This window comes from Portunus trituberculatus, chromosome 22 (genome assembly GCF_017591435.1).
Source record: "Portunus trituberculatus isolate SZX2019 chromosome 22, ASM1759143v1, whole genome shotgun sequence".
Taxonomy (NCBI): Eukaryota; Metazoa; Arthropoda; class Malacostraca; order Decapoda; family Portunidae; genus Portunus; species Portunus trituberculatus.
The window spans coordinates 6514909-6528567 of record NC_059276.1 but is presented as its reverse complement, the minus strand read 5'-3'; the positions used below and the strand labels follow the sequence as shown (position 1 = coordinate 6528567).

Genomic DNA, 13659 nt, shown 5'->3' with positions numbered 1-13659 from the left:
AGGACAAAAGGTCTGGCAGGACTGGGAGGCGTTGGCAACAGACAGAGCTGCCGCCACCACCATCAGGCACACGACTCGATTCTGTCATCATAGGAATATACATATTAACACCATCACCATTATTAAGAACATTTGTCTGGCATTATCGGCCGTATTCAGAAATGTTTTGCTCTCTCACCACAATTTTCCAAGGCCATAGAGACGACTAGCCAGATTATCAAGACAGTTTCTCCTTTTAATAAATTAGAAATCTTGCCAGTCTATCTCCAGAACTATAGAAGTAATCTTGAAAACACGAGATCTTCAACTAGACCCTTTGGAAGCTGTGATGGTGAGAGAACAAAGCGTTTTTAAATACGGGCCTATATATGATCATGTGTGTATGTATGTACTTATCTATCTGTGTGTTACTCGTCTGTCTATCTAAGTGTCTCTGTATGTAATGGCCAATGGAAGCTGTGATCAGTACATCAGCTTCAGGAAACAGGGAAGGCGGCACGAGGCTCCTTGTCTGACCTCCGTACAGTACACAAGGCGGCGTGGCTGATCACAAAACACACCCACCACTGCTCCGTCTGCCTTACTCTGTCTCTCCACTCACTCGGTCTCGCTAGCTCTTATCACGAGACGGTTTTCTTGCTCAAAACATGATGATAACTTGACGGTATAGATGTTAATGTCACTTTTGTGCTGTTTTATATGATTCAATGTGCAAAAAGTATTTCCTTAAGTTTATATCAATGTTGTTCTCTTGTGGACTCTATTCGATCATCTCTGTGTTACTCACCATGATCTGTGAGCGAGAGGGAAGGAAGGAGCTGAGTGGTGGTGGTGGTGGTGGTGCTTGGTTTAAGTTCCTCTTCTTTTATACATGATGAGCAGTCTCCAGGGAAGGCCCACTGCGCATGTGCGATATCGTTTTCCTACTCTCTCTCTCTCTCTCTCTCTCTCTCTCTCTCTCTCTCTCTCTCTCTCTCTCTCTCTCTCTCTCTCTCTCTCTCTCTCTCTCTCTCTCTCTTTAGCGTCAGTTTTTATATTTTACTTTAACTCAGAATTTTCTGAACTGTACAATAAATTCAGTCAAGGAAAAACAAAAAGACAAAAAAGAAAGATCAACAATTTTATGAAGTAAAAGATCAGCTGAGAAACATAAAAAAGACAGACAGAAAATAAACAATTCTCAAAAAATCAGTCACTGCAATCAACAATAATCTCGTATACGTTCTCTAAAGTGGTGGCGTGCGTCCCACTTGGAAAGCCCAGTGGTACAGTACGCCCAGCACAGATTGGAGAACCACTGCCTTAAATGAGAACAGATTTTAAGCACAGTGAAACAATAGCAAGCAACAACAAGAGATGGCTTCATGTCGACACTTCAGCCAGTCACTTAAAGATTCGAAGACTTTAATTAGAAAGGCGTTGTTTTCTCAGCAGGACTGTTTCCAAGAACCACAGGGACTGATGGCTGTTTTTCTCTGTTGATGGTAAATTCTTGCTGATCTGTCGCCGGAATCATGACAACACCCTCTAAAATTTCATGCTGGCTTTAATTTATTCTCATTCGGATTGATATGAAAGGCCACATAGCTTATTAATGGAGTTCTCATGGATATTTTTCTTATGTATGATGTAGAGTGTTTCTTAAGCCATCGTTGGAATCATGAAAAGACTTGAAAATTCCACTCTTTTAAATCTTGCTGAAGGTGGAAGTGAGACGCCAGAACGTTTGCGATAGGGGTCTTGTAGTGATGGTGGTGGTGGTGGTGGTGGTGGTGGTGGTGGCATTGATATAGTTATTACATTCCTTATTAGGGATCGGCAAGTTTGCACACTTTCTGTTTGATGCAGATATCAAAGCAGCATTTCTCATTTGGGTGACACTCTGGATCGTAGTGGCAAAACTGTGGAGAGAAGTAGAAATGTAACATGTTAGATTAGTTTGGAGTTACCCTCTTCATTACTATGACACGCTTCCATATTCATTCTGCTTACTATCTGGTGATTCTCTACAGCCTCAGAAACTTATGTGTGAGATTAGAAATAGTAAAAACTGTGGCCATTAATCTTCTGACCTCCATGGACCCTTCCTAATGTCAATAAAATGGTCTAATCACTCCCAAAACTCATGGAAAAAATGCGTCCCAGTACTGAAGGGGTTAAAAGCTACCATTTTCTTTCTTACGTTATTCTGATTAATTCATTTTATTTCCGTGGATTGATGTTATTAAGGTTACTCTAGTGTTAGTAGTAGATGAGTGAGGAGAAATGGTAGTTGTATTAGTAGGTAGATGTAGTTGTAGTTGTTGTTGTTTGTTGCTTCGGAAAGGTAGTGTTTTTCTTTTTTCTTTTTACCACTCCTCCTCTTCCTCCTCCTCCTCCTCCTCCTCCTCCTCCTCCTTACCCTGATTCCTTGGCGAACATCCTCTTGCGCGAGCGGGGGACACTCATCTCGTTCGGGGCATGTGCCGGGATTTTCTGTTGGTGGACGATCGAATTGTAAAAGCAGTAATAGTAGTAACAAAAGTAGTAGAAGTAATAGTAGTAGTAACGTCTCTCTCTCTCTCTCTCTCTCTCTCTCTCTCTCTCTCTCTCTCTCTCTCTCTCTCTCTCTCTCTCTCAGATTATTCATTTTGAGCCGTCTACACCACATTTCTCACTCCCCCAGGCCCCAAATTGCTATGTACAGGAACTTTATCCGTCTGTGTATGGAATATGCTTTCCAGGTATGGTTGGAGGGGGAAAGAAAGCGGTGACACTCATACTGTTCCTTCAGACACACAGGGAACACTTACTGTCACAACACACGTACTCTCCCTGGATGTTAAGGTACGGGTCCTTGCAAAAGGTGCTGCAGGAGGAGGCGCTGGCAACGGACATAGCCACCGCCATCACCACCATCAGGCACACGACTCGGTTCTGCTACCATAGAAATGTAATGTTAACACCATCACTGTCATTAAGAACATTTGTCTGGCGTTATATAATGTATGTGTGTGTCTGTGTGTTGCTCGTCTGTCTGTCTGTCGTTCATAGACGCTTTCACTTCTCACTGGAATTTCATAACACATATTAACCTCTTCAGTACTGGAACGCATATTTTATCATGAACTTCTGGTGTTACTAGACGATTTTATGTACATTATGAAGGGTCTATGGAGGTCAGAAGACTAATGGCCAGAGTCTTGACTAGTTCAATCCCCACATTAGATTCTGAAGCTTTGTAAAATTGGTAAGTAGTAAGCAGAATGTATATGTAAACGCGTCACGGTACTGTAGGGGTTAATTCATTTGCTTTTAATGCTGCTTTCTCTTAGTTTATGTGGCTGGAATATGCAGGAAAAAAATTAAAATGATTGTATTGTCGGTGTTCTTTTTTTTAAGCTTCAGTTATCACACGAAAACGGTTTAGAATTTTGAGAACGTTGACTGGTTTTGATTTCTATTGGTATATTTGTGTTCTCCCTGGATCCTCTCTAAAAGAAGCCAAATAACGGTTCTGTGTTTTTTGTCACACGTGTTGTCTTAATTGTCGTCACTTTGCTTCACCTGTTACATGAACCAACGGAACCAGAGACAAACTGAGAAAAAGAGAAGTAAATAGACAAAAAAAGGAGGGACAGATAAATAGACAGACATGCAGATTCAGACAGGAAGATAAAGAACTCTCACAACCAGGCAAAAGAATGAAGCATAATTGTGTTGAGTTAATGTGTGTCACTCACCATGATGTGTAAAGGAGAGAGAGGGTAGGAGTTGTGGAGCTGTGCTGATGCTGTTACTTGTCTGTTGTAAGCAGAGACAGTGGCAGCAGAGTCGCTCCCGCTTCTTTTATATATCTAGAGCAGCCTTTCCCGGGAAGACCAACTGCGCATATGTAGAAGTATTTTCCTACTCTCTCTCTCTTTCTCTCTCTCTCTCTTCTGTACAGGTTTTGGGTGATCGCTTAAAATAATTATTGTAATCTGCTGCAACTATAATGCGGAAAGCAGCGGAATGTGTCGTCGGCCGTATAGGTATATATATGCATAATGCAGGCGCTGATGCAGGAGAAGGGGGGGAGATGGCTCGGGCTCGGGCCGCTATGTGGAGGTGGACGGGATACGGATACTATTTTTTTTCTGTATCTGATGCAACTTTTCACTCTCCTTCAGGGCCAGGGCACAGCAGGCACGTGCCCAAAGGCCAGGTCCCCGCACTCATCTAAGAATCTACGCGTATATACTCATATGGGGCCGTTCCCAGCAACCCAGGGACGATGGAGAGGGGCCAAGGGTATCGGACGAAATGTCTGCTAAAATCTGCTAAAATGTCCACTTTCTGTGATAGTCAAAACAATAACTTGTACCTTTCGTTTGCATTTCTGGAGAACTTAGAATTTTCTTTATTTACTTTCAGTATTTAAGTTACGGAAGTCGAAAATGTATATTGTTTATTATAGAACTAATTTAAAGGCCTAGGAAAAATATGTGACCTCATTCCTCACATGCAAGCAATAAGTTAAATTTAGTGGTGATGAATAAAAAATAGTTAACCCTAAAAATAATAAATGCTCTTTTATTATAAATAATAGAAAATGACGTTGCACAGCTGATCGGGGGACAAGAAGACCGAGGAGGAATGTAGCACGCTGTATCCAGAGGTGAGCTTCCCTCTCATGAATTTCCGCATTTTCTTGTATTTCTTCCTCTAACTGATAGTGTATTGTTGTTGATGTCAGAAGCATGTAAATAGAGTACAAGCTTTGGTCAGAGAACAGATTTTACACCGTCTGCTTACCTCCACCGACACTTGTTTATAGTGACTACTAATTAGTTACAATCACTGCAATTACTGGCGGTCATGTCTCTATGTAACCACTACAATACGTGTGTGTGTGTGTGTGTGTGTGTGTGTGTGTGTGTGTGTGTGTGTTGAAGAATTCCGTATCTATTACGTAAAGGTAGTAAGAGTATAGTAATGACCATAATGGTGTTGTTAGTAACATTAGTAGTAGTGATATGATGTAGTGGTAGTAGCAGCAGAAGTATGAGTAATAGTAGTAGCAGAAGTATTTGTAATAATGATACCGTTACCAATACAAATTTTACTATGCCATATATACTACTGCTACTTTTACTGCTGCTTTTTCTATTACTACTACGACTACTACTACTACTACTACTACTAATAATAATAATAATAATAATAATAATAATAATAATAATAACAATAATGATAATAATGATAATAATAATAATAATGATAATGATAATAATAGTAGTAATAATAATAATAGTAATAACGACAATAACAACAATAATAATGATAATGATAATAATACTTCCGCCACAACCCCCACCACCATCACCATCCCACACCTCCACCACCACCTTAACCTTCACGCGCGAGCCACCAACCTCAAGCCAACCATTTCACAGAAACAGTAAAGCTGAGCCATGCGCCAAGCAGGCTGGGGGATTGGAAGGCTGGGGGGGTACACGTTGGAGGAGGCCGGTTCGGGGAGGAGTCTTGGGGAGCAGTAGCTGGTTGGAACTCGTTAAACTGCCTCTGGGGAATTTACAGGAAGAGTTTACAGTAGAAAGTTCAAAGAGTCTCGCCTTTTCTCTGTAATCCGGACTGCGTGACATAACTGAAAACAGGGAGGCGGTGGTGTGGTGGATAATATGGTGAGCGTGGGATCGGGCACACCTCCATGTGTAGGTTCGAATCCCACCACGTGCCGCCTTGATTTCTTTTATCAATTAATTTCTTTATGGAAGAGGGCCACTGCCAGGGGTAACAACAATGTAAAAAAATAACCTCATATTGCCAGTTTGTATACAGAATCGGTGGAGAAACAGAGGAAGAGTGCTTTGAAACCTCCCTTTTGACAGGGCCTGAGTCATAAAAGATGGGGAAAACGGAAGAAAACAATGGCGTTCCAGAGTTTACCAGAGAAAGGTATGAATGGCTGAGAGAAGTGGTTAACTCTTGCACTGGAGAGGTGGGCAGGATGAGAAAAAGGAGAAAGTCTTGAGCTGCGACACCATGAGTGGAGAGGAGACATGCAGTTAACAAGAACACAAGAGAAGTTGGCGTGAAAGTAGCGGTAGAAGAGTGACAGATGCAACACCCTGGCGGTGGCATAGTGGACAAGATGGTGTGCATAGGTTGGAGTCCCACCACGTGCCGTGTTGAAACTTTGTCATTTGTCGAGTGGTTTAAAGTTACCTACATGTCACCATGGTACCCAGGTTCTAGGTGGAGGTGGAACTGCCTTACACCAAAGATGCGCTTGGGTGGTGATATGGGCCATAATATGGATACCACTATAAATAAAATTGCCTTCGTCGCTAATGGGTGGAAGCTGGACAGCGCTTCCCATACTCCTCAAGTATACCTACAGGCGCTGTAGGCCATAACATAAAAAAAACCATAAAAAAAAAAAGACTTGCACGATGCTCCCTCACAAGCTTAAGTCTCCTCAGCTCTCCTGGTTATCGCCGTGGTACAGTGGAACCATGCGTGCTTTGGGGTCCGAGGGGTCTCCAAGCGCACGGGTTCGAATCCTGTCCACGGTCCGAGTGTAGGTTGGGCTTCCTCACTCGGGGCAACGGTTTCCCAGCGGATGAGCTTTGAGATAGGAGGTACCCCAAAAAGTATCCCCTTTAGCCCAGAAATTCCCGTGAAAACCCACATGGTATAAGTAAGTAAAAAAAAAAAAAATGACACCACAATTTGTTCATCAGAATAAGAAAATGAAAAATACTTTAAAAACCTAAGCAACTTCCAAAGTGATATGTTAAATTCTTTTGGAAAACCAAAAATATCCTTGAAAACCAATGTGACCGATTATGACATGGTAAACCATCGCTACATTAAAGAACATGCCTTTAAAATGCCATGATAATTGGGGAGGCGGTACACATCTGCTGAAACGCTAATTACTTCTTGTGAGGCCTCCAGCACTGGTCTGTTTTGCACTGGTTAAGGGGATGCTGTGAACTTCCCATTGAGGCAGCTGTCACCTCATTAAATACTTCCTTTTATGTCTCTTTCCTGTCCTCCTGCTAATGCAATAGTCAACCAGTACTCTCAGTCATTGGTTCCTTTCTCTATTAAACCATCGAACTACCTGCCTGCTTCTGTATCTCCACCTTCCTTTCTATGACTTCAACTCTTTCAAGGGGAAAATTTCGAGGCGCTCATCTTCCGTTGTATGAGAAAGAGACCAGTTAACGATCATTCAGACAGGAAGATAAGTAACTCTCACAGGCAGGCACAAGGATGAAGGTTGAAAGATTCATGATTGTGTTGAGTGTGTGCGGGTCATTCACTGCAGCGACGTGCATCACTGGCGTGTCACTAGTCATGATTTGTGAACGAGAGGAAAGGAAGAAGCTGAGGACTGATGCTGCTGCCGCTGTTTCTGCTGCTGCTGCTGCTTGTCTGTCTTCATGAGAAACATTGACTGCCGAGTCCCTCCCATTTGTTTGATATGTAGGATGTGGAGCAAACCGTTCAGTTAAAATCTATTTTCTCTCTCTCTCTCTCTCTCTCTCTCTCTCTCTCTCTCTCTCTCTCTCTCTCTCTCTCTCTCTCTCTCTCTCTCTTTGAATTTTACATGATTGTTTATATACAAGTATGCATGGTTGGCCGTTATTACGTAAGGTGTTTTAGCCCGAGTGGAATCATGAGAGGCTGATATGCAAAACACATTACAAGTCCATTAAACCAATCATTTATTTGAAAGACCTCTCACATCTTCAACTGACAACAATCAATAATAGGACGAGGTTTCTTCTCCATAGTCATTGGTGGCGGCGGTGGTGGTGGTGGTGTTACTTGAGGGGGGGATAAGCAATGCACCTCTTTCCACAGCGAGAGTCACAGCACTTGGAGCCCGGCCCGCACTGACCATCGTAGTGACACCTCTGTGGGAGAGAGAGTTGACAGTCCATATTTGGAAGCTTTCTTGAACATTTAAAATTACTGTATGTATATATATTTGTATTAGTAGAGATATTTCAAGTTTCTAATGGAAGTAAGTGGTATGCTTAACAGTGTTTCCTTAATTTTAATGATAAGTTAATGAAGACTGTATCGTAGCAGACAGAGTTGGTTAGCAAGTGCTTACTCTTTGGCCGTAGTTACAGAAAACGATAGGTGGACACGTGCCGGGGTAACCTGTTGAGAAGAAAAAAAATATTATTTCAATCCAGCTCATTACTACAACTCCCAAATGCATGGAGTCTTCAGTTGTGAGTCAGAATAAATAAAGAAATAATTGTAATGGACGAATGACAAGTGGCCATTTTCTGTCGATAATGAGGATAAGATTAAACTACGAGTAATGCATTGGTTTTTAAAGTAGCTAGAAGAGGGACAAGGAGGAAACTGAACCCAGCTACACCGTAACAACCACCTCAGCTATAGCCAGAATCACACGGGGCATACTCACTGTCACAACACACGTAATGCCCCTCGGCGTCAATGTCTGGGTCATCGCAGAAGGTATTGCAGGAATGGGAGCTGGCAGATGACAGCGCCGCCGCCGCCACCACCACCACCATCACGCACACGACTCGGTTCTGTCACCATATGAAGAACATTTGTCTGGCATTCAAATATTGATTGACTTTTTTTTTGACATGACAGAAAAAGAAAAGAAAGAAAATTGAACAAGTCAGTAATGTGTATTGTAGCTGTTGGTGCTGTGTTACATGGGTTTTATTACCTTAGGACAATACAATCAAAGACAAACAACTCTCACTGCCAAGCACAAGAATGAAGCTTGAAAAGTGCATCACTGTGTTGAGTGTGTGCGTGTCACTCACCATGATGTGTAAGAGAGAGGAGGGAAGGAGCTGAGTAGCGGTGCTGCTGCTACTGCTGCTGCTGCTTGTCTGGCTGAAGCAGAGACAGTGACTGCAGAGTCCCTCCCGCCTCCTTTATAGGATGTGGACGACCCTCTCCTGGGGAAGCCCACTGCTCATGTGTGGAAAAATGTTTTCCTACTCTCTCTCTCTCTCTCTCTCTCTCTCTCTCTCTCTCTCTCTCTCTCTCTCTCTCTCTCTCTCTCTCTCTCTCTCGAACAAGTTTGGGATGACATTGAATGTAGTAAGAATCGCTTTCATAATATTACGGTTACCTGCGTGTATGTGTGTGTGTGTGTGTGTGTGTGTGTGTGTGTGTGTGTGTGTGTGTTGTCATGTGCATCAAGTACATAATTATGTAATGATCTGATACATTTACGTGTGTGCGTGTTTGTGTGTGCGTGTATGAGGTAAGGCTTGCACATGCCAGCGAGGTCAAGCGCCTGTGAGAGCCTGAACACTTGCAAGGTGACCTAACCCTAACTTGTAAATTATTACCGTGTTGTAGCTTCTTCCTCACTCCACTCCGCGACGCCACGACCCAAGCGATAGTGATGATTGTTCGTCTTCTTATGGTTGTTTTCTCATTAATGGTGCCGATGGGGATGATAGAAGGAGTTGAGTAGCTTTGTTCATAAAGGACTGCCACGTGTAGGCCTGGCAGCGTCTTGCAGCTTCCATCATTTTCTTGTGTTTCTTATGTTCCTTGTAGTTGTTAGATTATCACTGAATTCATGAAGACGTATTATATCCGTTAAATAACCTCTGCACTAAGGTCCGCTTTCAGAAACCCTTTGCTCTCTCACTACGACTATTTTCCAAGGCCACAAGGATAGTTAGCACAGTTTTCAATTGTGTTTCTCCAGTTGATAATGTAGAAATCTTGTCACTCTGCCTCTACAATCTAAAAAACAACTTTAAAAACTCGTGTAAATTTAAATAAGGCCTTTTGAAATAGAGGATGTGAAGCAAAGAAGTGTTTGAGAATGCGAATCTAAGTTTAGTTCCACACACCACCTCATGTTCCTGCCGACCTATCACACTGCTGTCACTGTTCCTGCAAGTACTCACGGTCACAGCACAGGTAGTGGCCAGGTGGGCCGGGGCAATAGGTCTGGGCACTTACCGTATGCTTCAGTGGTGGTCACGCACACCGCCACCAACACCACCGCCAACAACAACAGGCCGCGATGCTGACACCAAAGAAATGTTATCATCATTACAGTGTTTATTTACTTCATGAATGTATCTAATATTTACTGAAGATACTTTATTGGAAGACGTGTGTGTGTGTGTGTGTGTGTGTGTGTGTGTGTGTGTGTCATGAAAAGCGTACGGGACAAATATAGGTATATTTAATATTTCTTTTTACTTCACAATTCTCTGAAAACCTCAATTCACAACAGTCAGCATGAGGCCGAGTTTGTTTTTACGGTCAGAGTTGTGGTGGTGGTGGTGGTGACATCAGTGGGGGCGAACGTTGGTGCACCTGTTCCCGCCACAGGAATTATGGCAGCACTTCTGGTGTGGTTGGCAGTCTGGATCGTAGTGACAAGGCTGCAGGAAAGACACACATCACAATTACTGGTCGGCGTGTTCTAAAACATTCCTGAACGTCTCATCTCCATTACTTTTAGCACACTGTGTACTGAAAGATATTGCAGTTTTTAATTGTGCTTTCATATTCAAATAGAAATGTGCTCCCGTTGAAGTTACTGACGTTCTTAAATGCGGTATCTTGGTTCTAGTCATTCTAGCAGGCTCTTTTATAAATTCCTATCTTAGGTTGTCATTGAATTCATGAAAACGTCTTCTGCCCATTTCTCAGTGCCAGGGTGTTGCATCTCTGACTCTTCACCACTATTTCCATGTAAACTTCTCTGTTCTTGTTAACTGCATGTGTCCTCTCCTCTCATGGTGTCACAGCACAAGACTTTCTTCTTTTTCTCATTCTGTCCACCTCTGCAGTGCAAGAGTTTACTAGTTTCTCTTGTACACTCTAGAGCGCTTTGTCTGCTTCGGTGTTTCCCTCCTTTTTATGAATCAGCTCTTATCAAAAGTAAAGTTTCAAAGCATTTGTTCTATTTTTTTTTTTTTTTTTTTTGTACCGATTTTGTGCGGAAACTGGCAATATGAGGGTCTTTTTCAATTGTTGGCCTTGGCAGTGGCTCGCTTCCATAAAAAAAAATGAATTGATAAAAGAGATCAAGAAAGATATACAAAACAAATTATATTCTAGCCAATGGTTCATTTCATAAATCTTTAACAACATCAATCAGCAACTCAAATCAAAATGGCGGTGGTGGTGACGGTGCTGGTGCTGGTTAGCGGCGCCCATACGGACGAACATTTATGCACGCTAGCCGGCCACATGGAGTAATGCAGCATTTTTGGTGTGGAAAGCAATGTTGATCGGAGAAGCATGACTGTAAGAGAGACAGACATTAGGAGAAGACTCTTCTTTTCCTGTAGGAAGGGCGCCAGCCACGAGCAGCAAAATTGTTGTTTTATCAAGGGTGCTTTCATGATTGTAGTGATAATTCAGTCAACTCAGTGAAGTGATCTGGGTTTCCAAAGTGCTTTCATGAGTGTTGTAATAGTTGGAGAGGTTTTCATGAAGTTATAGGTGTGTGTTGGTAAGTGTAGTGGCAGCTTATGAAGAGTATGAATCATTATAGCGGCTGAGTGTATCACTGAGTGCAGCATGGCGGGCTGGCTGAGAGTGCCAGTCCCCCGGCTGTGAGTGCTTACCTTTCCAAGGCAGCGAGGGTTTACTGGACATATGCCAGGGTTTCCTGTTGATAAGAAAAGAAACAAAATATTAATGCAAGGCCGCTGGAGATTGTAACAACTTTCATAACAATAGAACCTTTCGTTTCGTGTGTGAACGTCAGCAAGAGAGAGAAGAAAGGAGAAGAAAGGAGCTGAGAGACCTTGGGAGAGAACAAACACTGGTAGACTTCAAGGCGCCTTTTTGCATAAAGTTACCTTCTGTGAAGTAAATTGTCACAGCATCCTTATGTTATGATGTGCATCCTTTATCTTCGTCCCATGTGCGGTCTCCTTTTATTCTTGACCTTGCTGCACTAAGGTCCGTATTCAGAAAAGCTTTGCCCTCTCACCACGACTACTTTCCAAGGCCACAAAGATAGTAGAGTTTTCAAAATTGTTTCTCCAGTTAACAATGTAGAAATCTCGTCACTCTGCCTCTACAACCGTAAAAGCAACTTTAAGAATTCGTGTAAATTTAAATAAAGCCTTTTCGAATAGTTGAGGTGAAGCACAGAAGTGTTTGAGAATACGAACCTAAGGATTGCAAGGTCAAAGGTTGAGTTCCACACACCACCTCATGTTCCTGCCGACCTATCACACTGCTGTCACTGTTCCTGCAAGTACTCACGGTCACAGCACAGGTAGTGGCCAGGTGGGCCGGGGCAATAGGTCTGGGCACTTACCGCCTGCTTCACTGGTGGTCACGCACACCGCCACCAACACCACCGCCAGCAACAACAGGCCGCGATGCTGACACCAAAGAAATGTTATCATCATTACAGTGTTTATTTACTTCATGATTATATTCTGATATTTACTGAAGATAATTTTATTGGAAGACATGTGTGTGTGTGTGTTTGTGTATTTTTAAGATATGGCCTATAGCGCCTGTATATATGGGAAGCGCTGATAAGCTTCCGCCCGTCAGTGGCGCAGGCAATTTTATTTAAAGTGGTACCCATATTAAGGGCCCATATCACCACCCAAGCGCATCTTAGGTGTAACCACCTAGAACCTGGGTATCATGGTGACATGTAGGTAACTTTAAACCACTCGACAAATGGCATAGCTTCAAAGCGGTATGTGGTGGGATTCAAACTTACGCGTGGACGTCTGTCCGATGTGGACTTTTTACGGGAATTACAAACTGAAGGAGGTATTTTCAGTAATTCCCATTTGAAAGCTCACCAGCTAGGGAAAAGTTACCCCGAGAGGAAGCCCTTCCTACACTCTAACCGTAGCCAGGATTCCAACTCGTGTAATTGCGACCCCTTAGCCTCCAAAGCGCCCGTGGTTTTACTGTACCACGGCGGCCCCAGTGTGTGTGTGTGTGTGTGTGTGTGTGTGTGTGTGTGTGTGTGTGTGTGTGTGTGTGTGTGTGTGTGTTTCTAATAGCTAAAGGAGTAGATGACTGAAAAATAAACTTCAAGAATCAGGTTACCAGCACAAACGTTAATATTAATCTTTGAGAGAGGATTAGATGAATGTTTAGGGTTTTCCAAAAGTCACTGCACACTTGAAAAATTCCTAAAACTGTAAAGCAAACTGAGAGTATTTCTTGCATTCAACTCACCATCTTTCTCACCCGGGGACAAGTTCTGCACTGCTTTGCTCTGAGTGTTCACTTGCTGTGATGGAACGCCTCATGCCCGTCCCTTTATATACAAACTCGGGGACTTCCCCTCTTCCTCCCCTCAAGAAAATCTCTTTCTCTCTCTCTCTCTCTCTCTCTCTCTCTCTCTCTCTCTCTCTCTCTCTCTCTCTCTCTCTCTCTCTCTCTCTCTCTCTCCCATATATTCAATCATATCCTGAATCTTTTCCTAGTTTGAGAATTGATAACTTTTTTTTTTTTTTTTTTTTTTTTTTTTTTTTTTGTGTGTGTGTGTGTGCGTGGGACAAATTACAGGTATATTTGATATTTCTTTTTACTTCACAATTCTCTGTAAACTTCAGTTAACATCAGTCAACAACAGGCCGAGGTTGTTTTTATAACCGGTTAGGGTGGTAGTGGAGGTGGTGGTGATGGTAGTGG

At 42.7% G+C, this 13659-nt stretch overlaps 2 protein-coding genes and 1 long non-coding RNA gene across 4 annotated transcripts; all 3 read right to left on the bottom strand.

The window, feature by feature from the left end:
* Window positions 1–1106: 1106 nt before the first annotated feature.
* Window positions 1107–3869, bottom strand: LOC123507557. 2 transcript variants are annotated; one of them, XM_045260483.1, is made up of 4 exons: window positions 3723–3869; window positions 2793–2916; window positions 2402–2475; window positions 1107–1901 (listed from the first exon to the last, which is right to left on the bottom strand). In XM_045260483.1, exons 1-4 carry the CDS (start codon window positions 3723–3725, stop codon window positions 1809–1811), a joined length of 294 nt encoding a protein of 97 aa, XP_045116418.1. In that variant the 5' UTR covers window positions 3726–3869; the 3' UTR covers window positions 1107–1808. The 2 variants fall into 2 exon arrangements, with proteins under 2 accessions (XP_045116418.1, XP_045116417.1); XM_045260482.1 differs by having other exon boundaries at window positions 2793–2919; window positions 3723–3841.
* A 3835-nt stretch (window positions 3870–7704) lies between these two features.
* On the bottom strand, window positions 7705–9953 carry LOC123507547 (whey acidic protein-like). The gene is made up of 5 exons (XM_045260478.1): window positions 9354–9953; window positions 8817–8954; window positions 8441–8570; window positions 8117–8166; window positions 7705–7913 (listed from the first exon to the last, which is right to left on the bottom strand). Exons 2-5 carry the CDS (start codon window positions 8817–8819, stop codon window positions 7821–7823), a joined length of 276 nt encoding a protein of 91 aa, XP_045116413.1. The 5' UTR covers window positions 8820–8954; window positions 9354–9953; the 3' UTR covers window positions 7705–7820.
* Window positions 9954–10209: 256 nt separating this feature from the next.
* On the bottom strand, window positions 10210–13293 carry LOC123507551. The gene is made up of 4 exons (XR_006675680.1): window positions 13201–13293; window positions 12311–12377; window positions 11607–11650; window positions 10210–11281 (listed from the first exon to the last, which is right to left on the bottom strand). It is a non-coding gene; the product is annotated as an uncharacterized LOC123507551 (long non-coding RNA).
* Between the last annotated feature and the right edge of the window lie 366 nt (window positions 13294–13659).

Bases quoted from the DNA above. Each gene is read 5' to 3' on its own strand.
- LOC123507557 (XM_045260482.1), bottom strand. The intron at 2,476-2,792 runs GTAAGTGTTCCC...GTCCACCAACAG, and splicing joins AGAGTACGTGTGTTGTGACA to AAAATCCCGGCACATGCCCC. The intron at 1,902-2,401 runs GTAAGGAGGAGG...TTCTCTCCACAG, and splicing joins ATGTTCGCCAAGGAATCAGG to TTTTGCCACTACGATCCAGA.
- LOC123507547 (XM_045260478.1), bottom strand. The intron at 8,167-8,440 runs GTGAGTATGCCC...TCTTCTCAACAG, and splicing joins GCATTACGTGTGTTGTGACA to GTTACCCCGGCACGTGTCCA. The intron at 7,914-8,116 runs GTAAGCACTTGC...TCTCTCCCACAG, and splicing joins TCTGTAACTACGGCCAAAGA to AGGTGTCACTACGATGGTCA.